This window comes from Homarus americanus, unplaced genomic scaffold (assembly GCF_018991925.1).
Source record: "Homarus americanus isolate GMGI-L3 unplaced genomic scaffold, GMGI_Hamer_2.0 scaffold41027, whole genome shotgun sequence".
NCBI lineage: Eukaryota > Metazoa > Arthropoda > Malacostraca > Decapoda > Nephropidae > Homarus > Homarus americanus.
In genome coordinates this window covers 346,481-365,395 of record NW_024745073.1, presented here as the reverse complement: position 1 = coordinate 365,395, position 18,915 = coordinate 346,481, and the positions used below count along the sequence as shown (strand labels likewise).

Below are 18,915 nucleotides of genomic sequence, written 5' to 3'. Positions count from 1 at the left end.
TTCCAATGTATGGTGATGTTACAAAATCACTAAAAGATTTTCCACCTCTTTTTTACAGGAATTAGTGTAAACAAATATTTTACAGTTTCAAAGTAGATGAAGCAGACAATTGGCCTTTTTTTTATTGTAACATCAATACTGCACAAGTAGAAAAGAACTTTTCCTTTCTTCTATTAATGGTTCTATCCTATGGCCTCTGCAGCAGTACTTTATGGCTACACACATATGCCTATAATCTCTACTGTCTACATATACGAGTACACTACTGTTCTCCTTCAGTGTCTTTTCATACTTGTAAAATATGATTAAAAGAATTGGAAGTAAATACTGTACTGTAATGTACTATGTGAAGATGGTCAGTAAGCAAAACACTCAAGGTTATACAGTATATGTTTTCCTTGACGGAATATAGGTGAGGACATACCTACTCCAGATATTATGTCTGTAGTAGACATTGTGTTTAGTTACAGTACTGTACAGCACTTCCTGTGAAAGGGGAGGGTAATGGATACGACTTTCTGTATGTCATTGGCAAAAGCCCTGTAAAATCACTTATAAAATGACACTACAGTATTATTAACACTGCTGCTGATCAACCACAGTAGCAGTTATGTTATCAGTGAGACAGGACTGGGTGATTCTTCCAACCTTGAAATATGAAATCGCTTTCTTGTCTATTGCTGCCAACTTACTGTTTTTGTGATGCTGTTACAGTAATATCCCTATTAGCTGGAATAATTGGTGCAGACCGTCTCCGGGTTTGAGAGATTTCCGAGGATTGAGAAAATTTCTATTATCTCGAAACAAATCGCACATCTACATTATTTTTCTGGGCACTGTTGAATGTTTTTACATCTAAACTACTCATCTGGCATGGACCACCATTGCTACGGAGGCTTAACTGCAGTTGGACAGACACAGAGCTGTATTTATTTTTGCAAACACTAGTGTATACATACAGTATATTGTAAATAAATAAAATATACTACTCTATATTGTACTCACCAGCAGATGCTGCCATCTTGAGCTTGTGGTGTAGGCAGGCCAAATGGTGACATGATGTTACAGGATGGCCTGCTTTATCCTTTCAGCATTGTACTTGTGCTATATAATGTACACACACACACACACTCTCATACTGTATTATTGTACATTCAAAGGTAGGTGTTCCATTTTTACAAACTTTTCACTGGATAATGGAAATTATCCAAGTAAAAGTGCTGTACAGTTTCTAAATTCCATTCTGGTGCAAACATCAGTGGCAAAATTCTGCAACCAGTTATAGCTTTCTTTGTTGAAAATGAAAACAGTTTTGAAATTTTAATGACATTTGTATATATTTCATTGATCTAATATGATGCTACAGGAGACATATATTTGTAAAAATTGCAGAAGTACACTTCCAATACTTTATATTTTGCAATAAAAGGTAACATAAGTTATCTAAGATATACAGTATTAAAAAGTTACCCAGTAATCATACTACAGTACATATTGAATTGGTCAACACACCTTAGTCCTGCAACTGACTCCGCACCTCATCAATCTGTTGGGAGAAGAGTTTTAGTACATGAGAAAGAGGATCCTAAGGCATCTGGCACCAAGTCACACAATGTAAATATACCCTGTATTTAGTTTAAAATTTTTCTGTCTACATTTTTTCCTATTAACACATTATCAAAATAAATCATTGGAGTATAGTATACTGTAGTATACTGTACAGTGCAGTATAATAATGGCAAAGTAAGGACTGAAATTTAAAATGCACAATAAATAATAATATTTAACCTAGAATACCTTCCTATAAACTGAAGGCATGTTAATGAGTCATACATCTTTAATAACTACAATTAGGAAGAAGCAAAACTAGAAGTGGAATGTTTATGGGTCCGATGGAATCATAGGTCTTAAAAGTTTGAGTGTACAGTGGTCCCTCGGTTAACGAACACAATTTGTTCCAGAAGGTCGTTCGTTAACCGAAAATTTCGTTAACCGAATCCATTGTTTCAATGGGATATTGGGTAATTGGTTCCAGCTCACTGAAAAGTAGATACAAAGTAAAAAAAAAAAGTGCAGTAAAGTACACTTACTTTGAGGTGTGTATGTAGAAGGCTCCTGGTTGATGATGATGATGGAAATTAGAAGTGGAGTGGAGGAGGAGAAGAGAAGGAAGTGGGGATGGAGGAGAAATCATCTTTCATGGGACTCCTGCTTGATGCCTCATTTCACCAATAAAATTTTAAGTTCACAAGGTGTAATTAAAGATAATTTTCTTTAAATCAACACTGCACTGTGCTATATATTATCAATATGTTAACTAAAGTTCAGAATGACCAATAATTTCAATGAAAAATGCAAAAATATTCAGGACACCAACAAAATGGCTGCTCTCTCGACAGTAAACAAAGCCAGACTGAACCTGTACTGCATATGTATTTTCAATATGTTAAATAAATATTAAAATGACGAATAATTTTAATATAAAACATTCAAAAATATTAAATAACACAACTTTCTTGATATTTACTCCATTGGAAACGAATGTAAACATAGAACAGATTACTGAATTGGCAGACTGGGCCATCAGCTGACCAGCTGATGCTCACAACAAAACGTGATTTTCGTAAGGAATTCGTTAATCGAATTTTTGTTCGTTAACCGAATTGAAGATTCTTATGGAAGGTAATTTGTTAACCGAAATTTCGTTAACCGAGGGACCACTGAATCTGCATACTGTACTTGGAAAATCTTCGAGGCACAAAGATTTAATATGGATTCATCCAGACAAATTTTCTGTCCACAATTAAAGAATGGATGTAGGATCTTGGGGCACAGTCTTTACCAGTTCCACAAGAGGAATGGGAGGTGAAAACCTTGAGAGGGTGCCACATCTCTGTAACAAGCATTCACCCAATTTGGACAAAGCTGATCAACCCCAATTCACCCGAATAAAATTCAACTAACAGATTGACACCCATCATGATCAGCCCAAACCATTAACACACCGAATAAACTTAGCCATGAGAAGCAGAAACTGTCTGCCCTTGTCCTGGGTCCCTAAAGACAAATCTGCAAGCCAAAAGGGTCAAGTCAAATACAGAAATTTGCTTCTTGTTGGGGACAACTGTTGCATCATGTTTCCCTCATTTGAGGCTGACAGTATTGGGGGGGGGGGGGAGAAGTTGGTTATGTTCTGGCTCAACCAAAAGTGAGGAATTACAATACATTTACAGTATGGCTTACCTCATATTCCTTCTCCCTAATGAGTGTCTCAGTCTCAGCAAGTTTCGACAAAAAGCGTTGTTTTAGAGCCAAATTTTCAATGTTTGCAATCTCTGCCTCTTGAGCAGCACGTTGTGTTGTCAGCATTGTCAAATCATTCTCCAAAGTTGATAAACGGGCATACAGTTTATCTGTGGATAAGAAAAATATTAAATTCTAAACCAAAAAACTCACTATGACACAGTTCTACTGAGAAAAATAGATAAATGGTAACAAACAAGCCATCAGTTCAGTAGTGTAACCTCAAATGTGAACTATCCATTAAATACCAGCATCCACCTGTATATCTGACAGGTTATATAAATAATAAATATTAAGAATGTCACTATTGAAGTTAAAGTTGAGTGTTTTATGTTGTGCACGAGTGTTTGTGAGAACTGATCTACATCAATTGATTTCATGCTGTAAATGAAAAATGACAAATCATAAAAAATTCCAAAACAACCGAATGTACATACCGGGTAGTTAGGGCCATTAACACTACAAACTCTCTTTACCTCACCCTTGTTGGCTAGCCACACAGTTGCTAAGTGGCTACACCCAGAGGCTGGAGTTTATAACTAGAATTGTGTATGTACAGTCAACAAAATATTTTCCTGCACCCCTGGGTCTGACGGCCTTCACAACGATCATTGACTGAGGCCAAGTTTATCTGGTAAGGTTGGTATTTCTGATCGTGTGATGCATTGTGTAACCAATACGATGTACTCTGTATATCATGTATAGTTAATGCAGAGAAATTAACAGGAATACATATAAAACCGGTACATTTGTCAGAATTCTTAGTCCAGTGTGTTATATTGTATAAAACCGCAAAGGTCCAGAAATTCTTTTTTGTTGACTATACATGATCAAATGACTCATGGGTATATGTGTCATTACAGTAAACTTACATGAACATCTAGAATATTAGTTTTAAAACTATCTTTAAAACACAGTTTAATCTTCAAATTTCAGGTTTAGGCATACTATAACATTACAGTACTGTATAAGATAATTATGCCAAGGCCTTATTTAAAAATATATATATTTTTAATTAATAACACCTTCCTAAGTAAATAATTTTCCAAATATCTTTATATTACTCTGCAGATTGAGAAAAAAAAAATAAACAAAGAATTATGTAAAATCAATTAAATGTAGCATAGAGATATAAAAGCATAAGGTGAAGTTAAACTCTGAAGGTAATTCTTATCATTTTGTGAAGCAAAATAAACATCAGAATTTTTTTTTCTCACACAAAAGTTGTATTTACCTCTAAAGCATTCCTTCTTTCCTCCCATCTTATAAGTCTTCAAGTATCATATGCACACAACTGTATCTCTTAAGACTCACAGGACAGTGTACTGATCATCAGCTAGTACAGTAATGTTCTACTATTACTCTCACTAACTGACATAAACTGAGCTCCATCCACTTTTGACTTCCTAACCGGCTGTTAAAATTCATATACCGTAAGTTGAATGTTTGCCAGTTGGTAAGTCATGCCACCACACTGACAAATCCAGTGTTATTCCCATTTATCCAGTTTAATCTTATTAAAAAATTTCACATTTTCACAGGAAAAAAAATACGATTGTACTAAACTGTCAGTGAGAGGTAAATTGTGATGGACTTGTGGTGGGGTGACATTACTCCCTTAACACCCTCGGTCATCAACCAATCCACTTGAACAAATTGTAATGGTTATTAAAAGTTAAAACAATGTGTCTTTTGACTCAGCAAGTGAAAATAATGATGATTACTTAGCTTCAAAGATCTACTAAGTGAGCAATTTACAGAACTATATTTCCTTTTGAAATTTTTGATTAAAGACACAGTACAGTACATGAATCTATAACAAATTAAATACATATTAAAGAAATTTATGAAGTATAGAAAAGAAAAGTAAAGACAATGATAAGACACATCAGCCATACAACCAAAGCAAAAGTAAATCAACCATAAATATTCAGCTACTTCAGGGAAAACAGTGGAAGAAAAGACATGATTAGCATTAAGCACAATAAAAATATATCAAAAGTCACTAACCTAGTTAAAGGGGTAACAAAATGTTTTATATCCTTCATACACAACTCATAGCATCACAACAAATTAAAAATAAAATTGCATATCAAAGCTTCTTAAATACAATCACACACACACAAATCCTTTAATGCGGTAATGGTTTTAACCTGATAATACGGTATACAAATACAGTATGCAATACCTACAGGTGACACACCTTAGATCCACCTTTATACACCACCATAAGCATATTATACTATGCAGCAAACCAAAAGCTTTAGATCCCAGGTGCATATACTGTGTCTTTCACTGAAACATGTAATGTATGTAGATTAAATATGGTTCCAAGAAAAGTGTTTTTTCATATATATATATATATATATATATATATATATATATATATATATATATATATATATATATATATATATATATATATATATATATATATATATATATATATATATATATATATATATATATATATATATATATATATATATATATATATATATATATATATATATATATATATATATATATATATATATATATATATATATATATATATATATATATATATATATATATATATATATATGTGTGTGTGTGTGTGTGTGTGTGTACTGTATATATAAGAGGAAGTTGAAAAAAAGAAAACACTAAAAATAACAGTACCGTATAGTACTGTACACCAGTAACAAAATTAAAAATACGTATATATATTATTGCCTTTATAGCAACAACAGTAACAATACACTGTAATAATTGCATAAAAACATTTATTTCTGAAATTTTTTAAGAAACATACATACCGTATACAGTACAGTACAGTATATAGCAGAGATCACTGGTCATCAACAAGTTTGGCATCCTTCTACCTGTGTATGCACAGGGTAGCATCCTTCACGTTTTTAACCATTATCTAGTATAATTCTACTGACTTCCAAAGATATCAAATATTCCAAGAAAAGTTTTAGCATAACATCAACCCACCAAATAATGATTGTTACTAACATGTAGGCAGGTATGATATTCTTGACCTAGACTATACAGTACTGATAAGCTACAGATTGATAGTGGCATGTATTTTCATTTACATATAAATTACATTTTCCATATACTGTAAGTACTGTATACACCCAAATGGGGGTAACCCCCCCCCCCTCCCATTAGAAGGATGCCAGCAAACTGGTGTATGAATGTGTGACATGGCATGCATTTGTGCCTGTGTAAACTGACTAACTGCATCAGTTAACCAATGCACTATTCCAGTACATGGAATATTGACCAAGCACCTCTAGTATGCCACAAGCCATAAATCTATTACAGTAGATACACAGCAGAAACAATGGCCATCAGGGAGTGCTAAGAAACTAAGTGTTCAGCAAGGTTAAGCTGCAGTTTTACAGACCACTTAAATGAGAGAAAGGCTGACACCTCAGAAATTTCCTTCTAGATAATGAAAAAATGTTTTTATGATCATGAAGTACACAACACCAACACAGGGATGTTTAATACTGTACAGCATAAAGTACTGTATATGAAATGAGTATGACCATTAAATAAAGAAAAATGACAAGCAAAGTATTAACTACAGTATATATATATATATTTTAGGAGTATACCTTTCTTAATATTTCCATGGATGGGGCGGTAAGAGAGATGAATGGGTACTAGCATGAAATAAATTGAAAGAAGTGAAGTGTTATAGATATCTAGGAGTGGATGTGCCAAGGAATAAGGAAGAGATATGGGAATGAAAGAAGAGTCATGTGAGGAGCAGATGAAGGTTTGCTCTGGTGTTAACAACATAAGAATGTAAACATAAATGATTGGTAAAACTGTGTACATTCAGAGATGGATGGTAGGAAGGAAAGAGGAAGGCCAAGAAGGATAGTATCTGTGCTGCATACACAGTACTGGGTATATAGTTACTAAGATAGGGACAAGACCCTTGCCAAAGCCCCAGAATCTTTCAAGTCAGAAATACCCTGCATAGGATTTGTCTATTTTTAAGAGCCATTTGTGGGATTTACTGAGTGATACATTTAAATGCATATTTCATATCAAATTATCAGTTAGGGGAGTCAATATTACAGTGCTCCATAGAACCAAATAAACAAACTCTCATGGGACAGATGAAATCAAAGTGCCTGAAGAAAGTGGTCCATCACATCTTAATAAAAAGTACTGCACATCATTGATTAATTCCATAAACTGATAGTAATCTACAGCTCAGTAGTCTGCACAAAGCAAAATTAATATTAAAACCATGGTACTGTACTGTACCTTGCAAGTTTCAAAACAAGTGACAGAATGAAATGTACTGGAGTAATTATTGGCTACACAAAAAGGTACAATGAATGAGAACGTTTGCTTTTGTCACATTACTCTACTGTACAGTATATATAAACATGGATAAGCAACACAAGAAAACAAAAGAGAAAAGTGAGGAAACGGTTCATCTGAAATACAAAACATCATTAAAACAAAAAGTGCAGGAAAACATCAGGTAAGTATTAGGCCTGTGGTTTTCATATAATAGGTGTGGAAAAGTTAGTAAGTATGGCAGAGTGGTGGAGTTATGGTGGCAAGTCAAAAGATAAAAATGCATGGGAGAGATTCAGAGGATGAAATGTGTGAGTGGGGCTCAATTAATAGCACAATTCAGTGGGGCTGAATAAGAGGGATAAATGGATTGCACTAAGTGACAGGGGACTTACTGGTACCCTCAGAGGAATGGCCTCCTTCCTCTGTCCCTCGGCCAACCCCGCCGTCTGCTGTGCCTGTCTTTTTGGTGGCGGGTGAACGCTTAACCTTGCCTGGGGGAAGTGACGTGTTACTAGCGTCAGGCACACCAAACACACACACACACGTGTCTGGTGCCCTGCCGCTGAGGGAAACCCAGGAACCAGGAATGGAGGCAGTGGACAAGTCTATCTCAGTGTTAGGAGGACAAAAAAGGGAGAGAGAGAGAGAGAGACCCCCTGAAGTATCAAGTATAAGCTTCTTGAGTAAAACGGGATATATACAGTATAATATATACCCGTATAAACTAATAATCAAACAATTAAAGAAACTAAACAATATATGTAGAAAGGAATTTAAGGCCTTAATTCAACACAAAAAGCCCGGAACAGAACACAATTAATCATACACATACAAAGATGAACATACTTTCACATACCCATTGCTTAAGTAAGAGATGAATCACACCTATAACACCCAAGGTTACATTGTCCACTCAAGCACGATCTATCAATTTTCATACACATTTAAATTTAGGATTAATTCTTTCAACATCAATCATCTCCCACAAGATGATTACTATATAAATGAGCCTCATATGCTAAGGATACTGACAGTGATATAACTGTTTCAAACATATTACATCCAATTTGTTAGTTTACATAATTGTACCATCAAGGTCATAGCTACACCTAACTGTTGGTCACATGTTTCTTACAATTTCAAAATGAGATGTATGTAAGGATATAATTGTCAATCTATTCATTTTTATGAGGTCAAATGGGGATTCCAATATATATTTTATTACTTTCACCACTTAGTCTTAACTTCTTACAAGCTTGAAGAGCAAATATCACTTCTACAAACAATATTCTTTAGAGAATTTCCACATATACTGCATGTTGATAAATAATAACAATAATGTGGAAATCCATCTACTGCAGTGATTAAGACCCACGACTATCTGGCAAGTATTACAATATCAAGGATACTTCATTATCTGAGTATGAAACTTCTCAAATGTAAAACATAATTTACAAATAATGAGGAAAGAAAGCAATACTGTATACTTTTGAAAACCATTTTGTGACTAAAAAGACAGAAAGATTAATGACTGCTTCAACCAGTATCTTCTGCTGTTATCAATTAGGGACTGCATAACTGAAATGGGTCCCTTATAGAGCATCCCTCTGCTGACTGACCACTTTTATTGCCCTAAAAATGTTCAACATCAGATTCCTCAGGCAGGGTAGATATCCCAGAAAAGTTCTCATTAATTCAAAACACTTTGGAAAATGTAGGTTTCAAGAAATCCAAGACTGAAGTGTTAAATCCCATTTTAGAGTCGAGGGTAAAAAGTAAGATTTCCCCCACAGAAAGACCTCTAACAGAGCCTGTCTTGTCCAAGGGGTTATCCACATTCTAATGCCAGACACAATATCCTGTCAAATAACTGTAAATTGGAGCATGCAGCTACTTGCCCAATTGAACCACTATAACCACATATCATAAAATGTAGTCCAATAAGAACAGCAATGGTTATCAGAAATTAGCAGTGAAATACCTGTACTGTATTTTCAAAGCTAATGTGATTTCAGACCAGTGGGTGGTCACAATTTGGTATCAACTGGGTTCAATCCCAGATCGAGGATATCTATTTGCTTTACCTTCTTAGATGCCTTATCTAACTCACAGGGACACAGTAGATATGTTCTTTAAGGGCTTTTCCTTAACTCTCAAGGTTAAATTAAAACTAAGTTAAATTATGCCTGAAACAATAAACTGAAATATAAAAATAACAGTAACATCCATAATGGACTTTTAAAAATACTACAAAAACAGAAGATTTGTTTAAATCAAATAAGTTTCATTCATACCCGGTGGTTAAATAGTTACTCAAAATACAATACCCAATAACAACTTCTGTAGTTTGATAATACTAAACATAATCATTATCAGAAATTATTACATCTGATGGCTGAATTTCTAATGCTAACAATATCATGTCTGGTTGTTCTCAAACATATCACCAACTTCAATTATTATAAGTTAGATAATGTATTACTCTATCAATTATTCCTATTAAACTTATTTTAAGCCATGCATTGTTTATTATCACAGTTTCTTTATTTATAACTGCAGATAGACACTATAACAAATACTGTACCTTAAAAGATAATAATAATAATAAATAGTAATTATGTTGGTTTATCTGATTACTCAAAGAATAAGAGTAGCAGATAAGAAGTCATGTTTCAAATACTGTACTGCATGTACAGGTTTGGTCTCATATTCAAAACACAGTACAAGTACCATGTATAGAGTAATCATATTTCATGATGCCATGAGATGCTGTAAAAGCTAGTAAACTTGTATCTACAAATTTAAAAGTTATAGGGCAAAACATCTTATTATTACCTTTCATATAGTTTGTCAGTGATACTCACGAGATAAATTACACTTACAGGTACTGTATTAGCCAATATCACATACCTAACCAGTGCACCACCTACCTTATTACAAGATACTCTATCACTGGTGAAATAATCAACTTTGTAGAAATGAGGTTGATTTAATGATTTAGTACTGAATTTATATTATTAATACAGGCAATGTACTGTATTCCCCGATATACTGTATGTATGACCAAGAAACAGCCACATTTAGACTTTTTTTCTTTATACAAAAGCAACCATTTCCTTTAATGAATAACAGTCACATCTAAACACCTTTTCTTTTCTTTAAAAATGCAAACTTTAACTGTTATGCAGCAAGGTGGCCAGCCAGGATGCACAGAGACGCATTTATGCTCTAATGTACCGGTATAATGTTTATAATTTTTAAGGTTTTTATTCTTTACTATAATTTTTCAAGGTGTATAATGGTGTACTTTGTGTGAAAAATCCCCAGTTGACCAAGATTTTCCCTCCCTGGAACATTACCCCAATAATACATGGGTTCTATCATTTGATGCACATTTTTTTCAATTGATAAATGGATTTGCAGGAACACACTCCCTTCATACATCAGGAATACCTGTACAGAAATTTTTGTATACCCAAATACATTATTACCAAGTAAGACAGCATGAAATATGGAAAGTACAAGTAAACTAATTTACAAAATATTCTTCATTCAACCAGCTTTGTACTGACAGGTCCTCTTGTCTGCCGTCAAACAGAAGTTGTATGCCAAAAAGTCTTTAATAAAAAAAAAATTTCAAATATATTTAATGGAATATAAATAAACATTTCCTTTTGGTGCCTAAAGACTTTGTTAAAGCTAAGCTAAAGCTAAACGCTTTATGCCATCTCAGACTTTCTGTTGGGTGGTACAGTACAGTACTGTACCTACTAAAATCGAGGAGCTAACCAGTCCAGGGTCTTGACATAGCACAGTGAGCAGCTTTTTTTTAAACCTCGTAAGATTAAATTATAAGGTGCAATCCAGAGCCCAACATGACAGAGTGACAGACTCTGTGGATACTTTAGCTTAGCAACCAACACCCTGCCAATACTGCCTGGCCATAAAGCTGAACTTATACTTCATGAGTTATGATTGGAGGGAGTTAGCAATGTAATAAAAAGTGCTACAGTAATTACAGTAGAACCTCGATTAACCGACCACATATGGGGGAAAGGGGCCGACGGATAATCCGAAAGGTTGGTTAATAGTACAAAAAGTCTACGGAAATAAAACATACATTTTCAAATTACCTTTCCCTAACCTACCTCATTTAATTCCCTCTATTCATTTTTGTTCATTTGCCATTCATATTTCAATAGAATTTGCTTTAAAACATTAACCACTTTAGTAAATAAATATGAACCAGCACAGAAACCGTGAATAAAAATTGGAAAAGTCAAAGAACATATGTCATCACAAAAATTGTGACCAAGTCCCAGGTTGCTGATCTGACTTTCTACCTCATTTACATACAATTGCAGGGTCTCAATTGCTTCTCTTACTATTGACAACACAAAATACATATATTGTTTCCCATTCTTGATTTTTTTTTTCATTTTTGCATTTATTTATGGTTCTTTATTACTACGTATTATTATCATTATTAATATTATTACATTATCGCCCTCCAGGGCCCGATGTGGGGTCAGTGACCTGTGCCCGTGTGGGTTAATCCCCGTAAAAAAAAAATTATTTTTTTTAGGAGTTCGGGATTGACGGTTAATCCGAAAGTCGGTTAATCGAGGTTTTACTGTATTATCCAACAAAAAGTTATGAAGTCAAATGTATTCCCTTCAATGTTTTTGAATTCAAATTTATTCACGAACACATTAACAGAAAATAAGTCCTCCCAATCTTATTAAGAATAAAAAATGTATATTAATAAAAATATCATATTAGATGAGACAATGATCCTACTGGCAGATGTGCAGTGTTTGTTACCTTTATTGGTTGTAGCTTTTGATGGTGAAGGAGTCTGAGGTTTGGAGGAGAATGAAGGATCTCCCTCATTACGGAACATTCCAGAGAAGTCTGTTACAAGTGGAGTAGAGTTGGAGGTCTTGTTACTTGGGGGACTGTTGCCTGCTTCATTCTGTTGATATAACTTGATATAAGTGGCTTATCATCACCCAACTACAAGGTTTATATATTATAATGTATAATTACTCTTCTATTCACTTACTGTATGTCTAAAAGACTTTACTCTGCTCTACCATACAAAAATAATTACAGTGTTTAAAACTTAATTCAATATTTAACAGATATTAAAAAGCTGAAATTATTTGGCGAGACAAAAGAAAGATAAAAAATTTAGCCAATACTGTACAATGGAATATAGGACCCTACAGGTAAGGGGTGGGATCAAGAGCCTACTTTCTCCCTCTTTCACTGTTGTTCATCCTTTCTAATTGTAGATATTTTAAATAACAGTATAGTACTGTAATTGTTTTCCACCAGGGTCTCCCCTCATAGTAGCTAAATAGGTGTCATGCCTGGGCATAGATAAGACAACAAAAGCTGATCATATTTCACAAAAACACTTACTAAATATGACTCAGAAAACCGGCTGTCATCAACAGAAAGACGGGAGTCATCATCTTCGTCCACAATGTTTATTGTAGGTCCAACCTCATCCTCTGATGAACTCAATGCTCCTCCAAAAAGTTGTTCTAAAGAGAAAACAAGTTTTTAATTATCATAATCAATAAAAATTATCTGGAACTTTTAGAACATTTATCTAATAAAGAAATACAGTACAAGAAATTTTGTAAATAAATTCTTTTAAACTTCCAATGTATTTTCAACAAAAAGAAAATACAGTACGTACATAGAAACCTCAGGGAAGTTTTATCAAATCTATTCACTGAAGAGTCCCCTTGGCAAAAACCAAAGATAAATGAAGCAGAAATTTTCACACAAAGCAAGTTTACAGTGAAGATATAAATTCATTTTAGTAGACTCTGCATGATGGAATATCAAGAGAAAAGGGCAGGGGTACTCCCGGAAGCCCTTATAGAGTAATTGGGGTGTTTAATGATGGCAATCAAGTGTAGCTTATCAGAAGTGTGGAAATATATATGAAATAAGGAAGTGAGGTTAGGTTAGGTTAACCCTGGAAATGGACAAAATCAAGAATTTTCCTGTAAGATCATTAGTGGTGACTGTTTTCATATGCTAAATATCTTTGTCTTTACTGAATCCTGAAGGTGAAGTGCCCAAACACCAGCCCCGAGTCACTGATGAAAGTAGTACAGTTGTTCATCTGGGAGTGCACACAGGTTATATAGGTACTGTAAATGCTTGCCATCTGTTCACTGATAAAACAAGACGTGGCTCTAAACATGAGTCTAAGCTTCACCGAAGCATAGGTGATGCCTGCTGTCTGTATGCTGTGTAATGATGGGGTGATGCCAAAACTTATTGTTGAATTGTAAAATATCACAATACTTACTGAAGACCATGCTAGACATAACTTAAGCATTAATGTCACATCATGATGACAAATTCTACACTAAAATTAAGAGTACAAAATCCATCACTATCCACAAAATCATAATGTAAATTTTAAATTAGGAAGTATGATACGTAAAGCGAGTCTCGTTCCAGGTCAAGAAAACTTTAAGTTTTTCTAAATATTAAAAACATAACAAAAAACTCCCTCACCATCAAGGTTGGATGATGACAAGTTAGTATCTGGATTATTCTTTTTCTCATCTTCCTCTCGGACTACTTCCCAACGAATGCTGGTGGCCTCGTTATCTGTCCTTAACAACCGTTTCACCTCCTTCTCTATTTCTGGTAGGTCAAGGTTCTGTAGAGTTTGCAAACAGTAAATGTGCTGATATACCTGTACAGTACTTGGTTTTGTGATTCCTGTACAGTACTGTACTTTAAAACTTTTTATACACACATAACTAGTGAACTTTCCTCTAACATCACATTCTGTGCTTATAAAGGTAATAATTTCCCCAAATATGTTAGACTTATATTTACACACTGTACTCTCTCCCTCACTATCCTTTAACTTTTCCAGATTCTCAGTACTGTACAGTATTCAACAGCTAGTGGGTTACCCTTGGCAGGGCACCATATTCCATTAAAGGGTTGTTCTATCATCAGCAATCACATTCGATGGTGTACTCCTTTATTGGTGAGCACACAAGAACTAATGAACTGGGAGGAACCATATCTTCCACACAAGTTTGGAATTCAACCCATGACCATTCAACTACACAGGAAACACTCAACCAAAATCTTTTTCACTCTCTCATGCTTTTGTTTGCTACACAGTAAGAGACCAGAATTGAGTTTCTTACACCAATCTGTCTAACTATCCACATTTATACATCCTTAACTAAAGAAAATAAACTATCTCCTTAATTAAGTACCTTCTTTCTCAGCGTCTTTCGAAAACGTCTCTTGCGCACATTCTTCAGAGGTGGAGTATAACCATGAGGCCAAAGGTACTTCTTGTCAACTTTATTTGGATCACGTCTCTTCTTCTTTGGGTCTTCTTCTTCTGGGGGATCCTCCTCTTCACGTACCATCAACATCTAAAAAAAATTAGAGACACACTGAACTAAAATTCTGATACAGTATATATTTAAATACTTCACTAACCCTGTCTTACTCCATTACCATGAGGATGAAGTGAAGCAAAATGAGATACACATAAGATATATTTCTTTGTGCATGTATACTGAAGTATTTTGAGGCGAGTCACAATACACAGCATCTTTTTAATTATCTATGACAGAATTCTACATGTTGTCCTTTCTACTACTTCAACTAGGAGGGTTTTTATCCAAAAACAGACAGTGGTGGTGTAGGAAGATGGAGCTTTGAAGGTAAAAGTGTACTTATCAAGGGCACAAGTTAGCCTTGTAACACATAACCTCATTACTGTATATCCTTCATTCTATCCATCTTCTGCTCTTTAATCAACACTTCATAATCTGATTCTCATCTCTCCTGCTGAACTTTCCTTAACCTAAAAGACTCACCTGACAAACATCTGCAGTCTTGTAGAAGTTTTTTCCATCAATTGTTTTCCAGGTTTCCATGATTGTGGGGATATCCATCAACTGAAATTAAAATCACAGAAAACTGTATAATATATAATACTTTGATAACCCTACTGAATTAATAAACATACAGTACTGTATTAACCTAAAGGTTCTGACAAAATTTAAATACAGTGATAATAAGACAGGCGTTTAATAATTAAAAATATTACACATTTTTCATAGGTTGCTGAGTCCTTTCTCCATGTTTTAACATCTCTACCATAATACAGTACAATACAAATGAATTTTGGAGTTTTCCTTAATTTTAATATGGATGTTAAATGCTAACTTAATCTCCTGCCAAGATTTTTAATTCTGCAATGGAAATAAGACTACTGTATATGAGGAGAGAGATCAATAAGAAAGTGGGAAATCCTGTGATGTTTCCAGTGACAGATGTACTAATAAACTTGATGTACCACCTGATTACCAATACTGTACAGTAGTTCTAAAATGTATCATATTTTTATACCACCATCTATATCATATACAGTACCAAAATACCGTACTGTATACTTCTACAGTATATGACACCAAAGATGGAAAGTAAAAGTGTCTTAAATATAACAAAGTACAATACTAAAGCTAAACAAATCTTACCCTTGATCTATACATAATGGTGTCAAAGGTGATGACACCATTTCGCATGTCATCTTTATCATTGGTGAAGTCTAGTTGAATTGCCAAGCGGTCTTTAATGTTGGTTTGTCCTTGCCTTATGGCTTCTTTCAGTAATGTTGCTTGGGCCTGTAAGTAAAAAGAAATGGTAAAACAATTATGTAAATACAGTGTAAATGACTATATACTGTACTGTACATGGTAATTACATGCAATATACACACAATAAATTTGGGATCTAAGGAGGCTACCATTATAGCAAGGATTTACTTTCATTTCATTAACCTTTAATAAATCCATTACTTACAGGAGGCAACCTGAGAACAATCTGGTTTTCAAGTTCTGCTCCTTGAGACCCAGGAGGCCGGGACGTTCTTCCTTTGACACTCCGATTCATTTTCTTAGCTATGTGAAAAATCTAATAGTAAGGTCTGCCAGTGTCAACTTGATGTTTCTGGTTGTATGTCTTGGTTACAGAAATGTGTTATCGTTCCTGAAAAATGTAAAAGGAAAAAATTAACACTAACAAAGATTAAAATGAAGAATTAATTCTGAAATCCCATTTTATGGCAGAGCTGGGAGCTTAGTAGCTAAAACACCTGCACTCCATTAGCCATCAATCTAGAACCCTAGAGAATTTGACAATAGTGGCTGACTGGCTGAGATTGATGTAAATGATCAACCTCTTTTTTGCAACTATAACCCCAAAAGACAGTACCCGGCTGTACAGTATTAAGATCAAATTTCCCCTATGAAACTACTCTATAACCCTAAAGGGGTATTTGGAAGCATAGGCTTTTCTCTCATGGACAATAAAGGGATGAAGTAATCAGAGCTTATGACATCACAATAAATAGCTACTGCACTGCATACGGAGTGTCTGGAATCTTCTATATGATCAGCAGGAACTGGTAAGTTGCACATTCCCCGACATCAAAAGATGCAACAAAGGTCATGCAGAGATTATTTAACATAGGCATCTGTGTCTTATGTGGAACAAACTGTCTCACATGGAGATAACATGAACAAACCAAACTAATGATGTATTATACTATATTGTTGGTTAATATTCAGTAGATGACAACCACAGAGCTTTATATTGATACAGTATTTATATAGGAAAATAGACCACAAAAGAAAAATGCTTCACTGTATTTTATTACATTTCTGTTACTAATTTATATTTTCCGAGTTATTTTTACTTTTCTAGTTGACTTAAAGAGAGTACAAGTTCACCGTGATTTACATTGTTTATACTTATTACTCAGCAAATCAGGAGAAGAGTCGATTACGTGACTACTTGTAGTACTCAAGATCAAGCTCTGGAATTTGAATTGCATAGTTGCAAGATGGCATCTCTCTGTGAAGGCTGCTCATTGGGAGATTGTCGAGTATTTCAACGAGTATCTGAGAACAAAGCCGCACCTGTTGCTATCTTTAGGTCTCTTGGTGTTCTTGGTTCAGTAAGTGTCCAACGTGTAATTCAGACTGTCTGTACCATCACGATCCTCATCCATATGTTAATTAAGGTAAGTTAAGTTGGGTTAGGTTAGGATGTTGATAGAGGTTGAGTTTATGGTAATATTGCAGTAAACAGCAGCCACAGATTTCCGGAAATTCACTTCACTCAATTGATAGAATTATTTTATCTATGATCATTTTCTAGTATTACATTAGGTTAGGTTAGGTAACACATTTTTTTTTATCAGATTCTTTGGTTGCTGTAATCTGCAATTTTACCGGGTTTACACATTAAGAGGTTAGGTCAGGTCATTCTGATTTCTCTGGTTGTGACGTTAGACATAATTATTCGAGTTAAATACATCGGAAATACAATGAAATACACTAATAAAAATATCTGGTAGAATTATCGTTTCGGTCTTCCACCTATTTGGAAGTTGTTCAAAACACATCAAAATGATAAAATTCGCTGGATAACTGAAACGGTCATCCCTGTTTTGAATGCTTTTGATCTTACCTAACTAACCTAACCAGCCTAACCTAGCCACAGTCTCCAAGCACACCATCTATCTTACCTACCCTAAATTCCCCGGATGACCGACACGATATTAATACCTCCACCTCTTGTTATTGGCAGACTATCCAGTTAAGTACTGTATTACTAGGCCATCCAATCAAACACCGCTAAAACAAAGCAACTGAGACCAAGCAGACATCACCTACAGAACATTGCACCAAATGACATAACTCGTGATCCACAATGAAGCTTGATCAAATCTCTATTAATCCTTCGTCTGTTTGCCATTGTTTATATACCTGTTTGTCTACGTATAAGCTGAACCAATGTGAATTAATACAGGGGAAGTACTGCCCTGTGTAGCCCTCACCTGACCCACTACGGTCTACCTCACTCTGTTGTGATGACGTCACCACAAGACCCGCAGCTGTTCTTACACAAATAAAATAACTAAACCAACAATATTGATTTTTATTGAAATTTAATCATATTTACAATAATATAAAATATGATTAATCAACAAATCTTAACGGACAATTATATAACTCCGAGAAAAACACAGTCAAAAGACAACTGGAATATTTGTTTGGAAGATGCACTTCTCATTTGTGTATTTTACTCTACACAGAATAGCGTAAAATAATAATAATTATAATAATAATTAACTTCTTTGGGTGAATTATTAATTTGTTTAGGAACCCTAGGACAGCCATTCCACAATCATAAGATGCTGCCCCCTTTTCTCAT

The 18,915-nt window shown here is 34.5% G+C and overlaps 1 protein-coding gene across 3 annotated transcripts; it reads right to left on the bottom strand.

Moving 5' to 3' along the window:
- Positions 1-1,310: 1,310 nt before the first annotated feature.
- On the bottom strand, positions 1,311-18,623 carry LOC121878293 (transcription initiation factor TFIID subunit 7-like). 3 transcript variants are annotated; one of them, XM_042384385.1, is made up of 11 exons: positions 18,539-18,623; positions 16,498-16,683; positions 16,173-16,319; positions 15,510-15,590; positions 14,895-15,059; positions 14,170-14,317; positions 13,051-13,175; positions 12,448-12,598; positions 8,016-8,114; positions 3,244-3,413; positions 1,311-1,546 (listed from the first exon to the last, which is right to left on the bottom strand). In XM_042384385.1, the coding sequence occupies exons 2-11, from the start codon at positions 16,585-16,587 to the stop codon at positions 1,514-1,516; spliced, it is 1,209 nt and encodes a 402-aa protein (XP_042240319.1). In that variant the 5' UTR covers positions 16,588-16,683; positions 18,539-18,623; the 3' UTR covers positions 1,311-1,513. The 3 variants fall into 3 exon arrangements, with proteins under 3 accessions (XP_042240319.1, XP_042240318.1, XP_042240320.1); XM_042384384.1 differs by having other exon boundaries at positions 18,468-18,574; XM_042384386.1 differs by lacking the exon at positions 8,016-8,114 and having other exon boundaries at positions 18,468-18,574.
- Between the last annotated feature and the right edge of the window lie 292 nt (positions 18,624-18,915).

Coding starts and splice junctions, on each gene's coding strand:
- LOC121878293 (XM_042384385.1), bottom strand. CDS start 16,587: ATGAATCGGAGTGTCAAAGGAAGAACGTCCCGGCCTCCTGGGTCTCAA. Junction 15,591..16,172: donor CCATTATGTATAGATCAAGG/GTAAGATTTGTT, acceptor TTTTAATTTCAG/TTGATGGATATCCCCACAAT. Junction 13,176..14,169: donor GTCATCATCCAACCTTGATG/GTGAGGGAGTTT, acceptor TTTTCTCTTTAG/AACAACTTTTTGGAGGAGCA.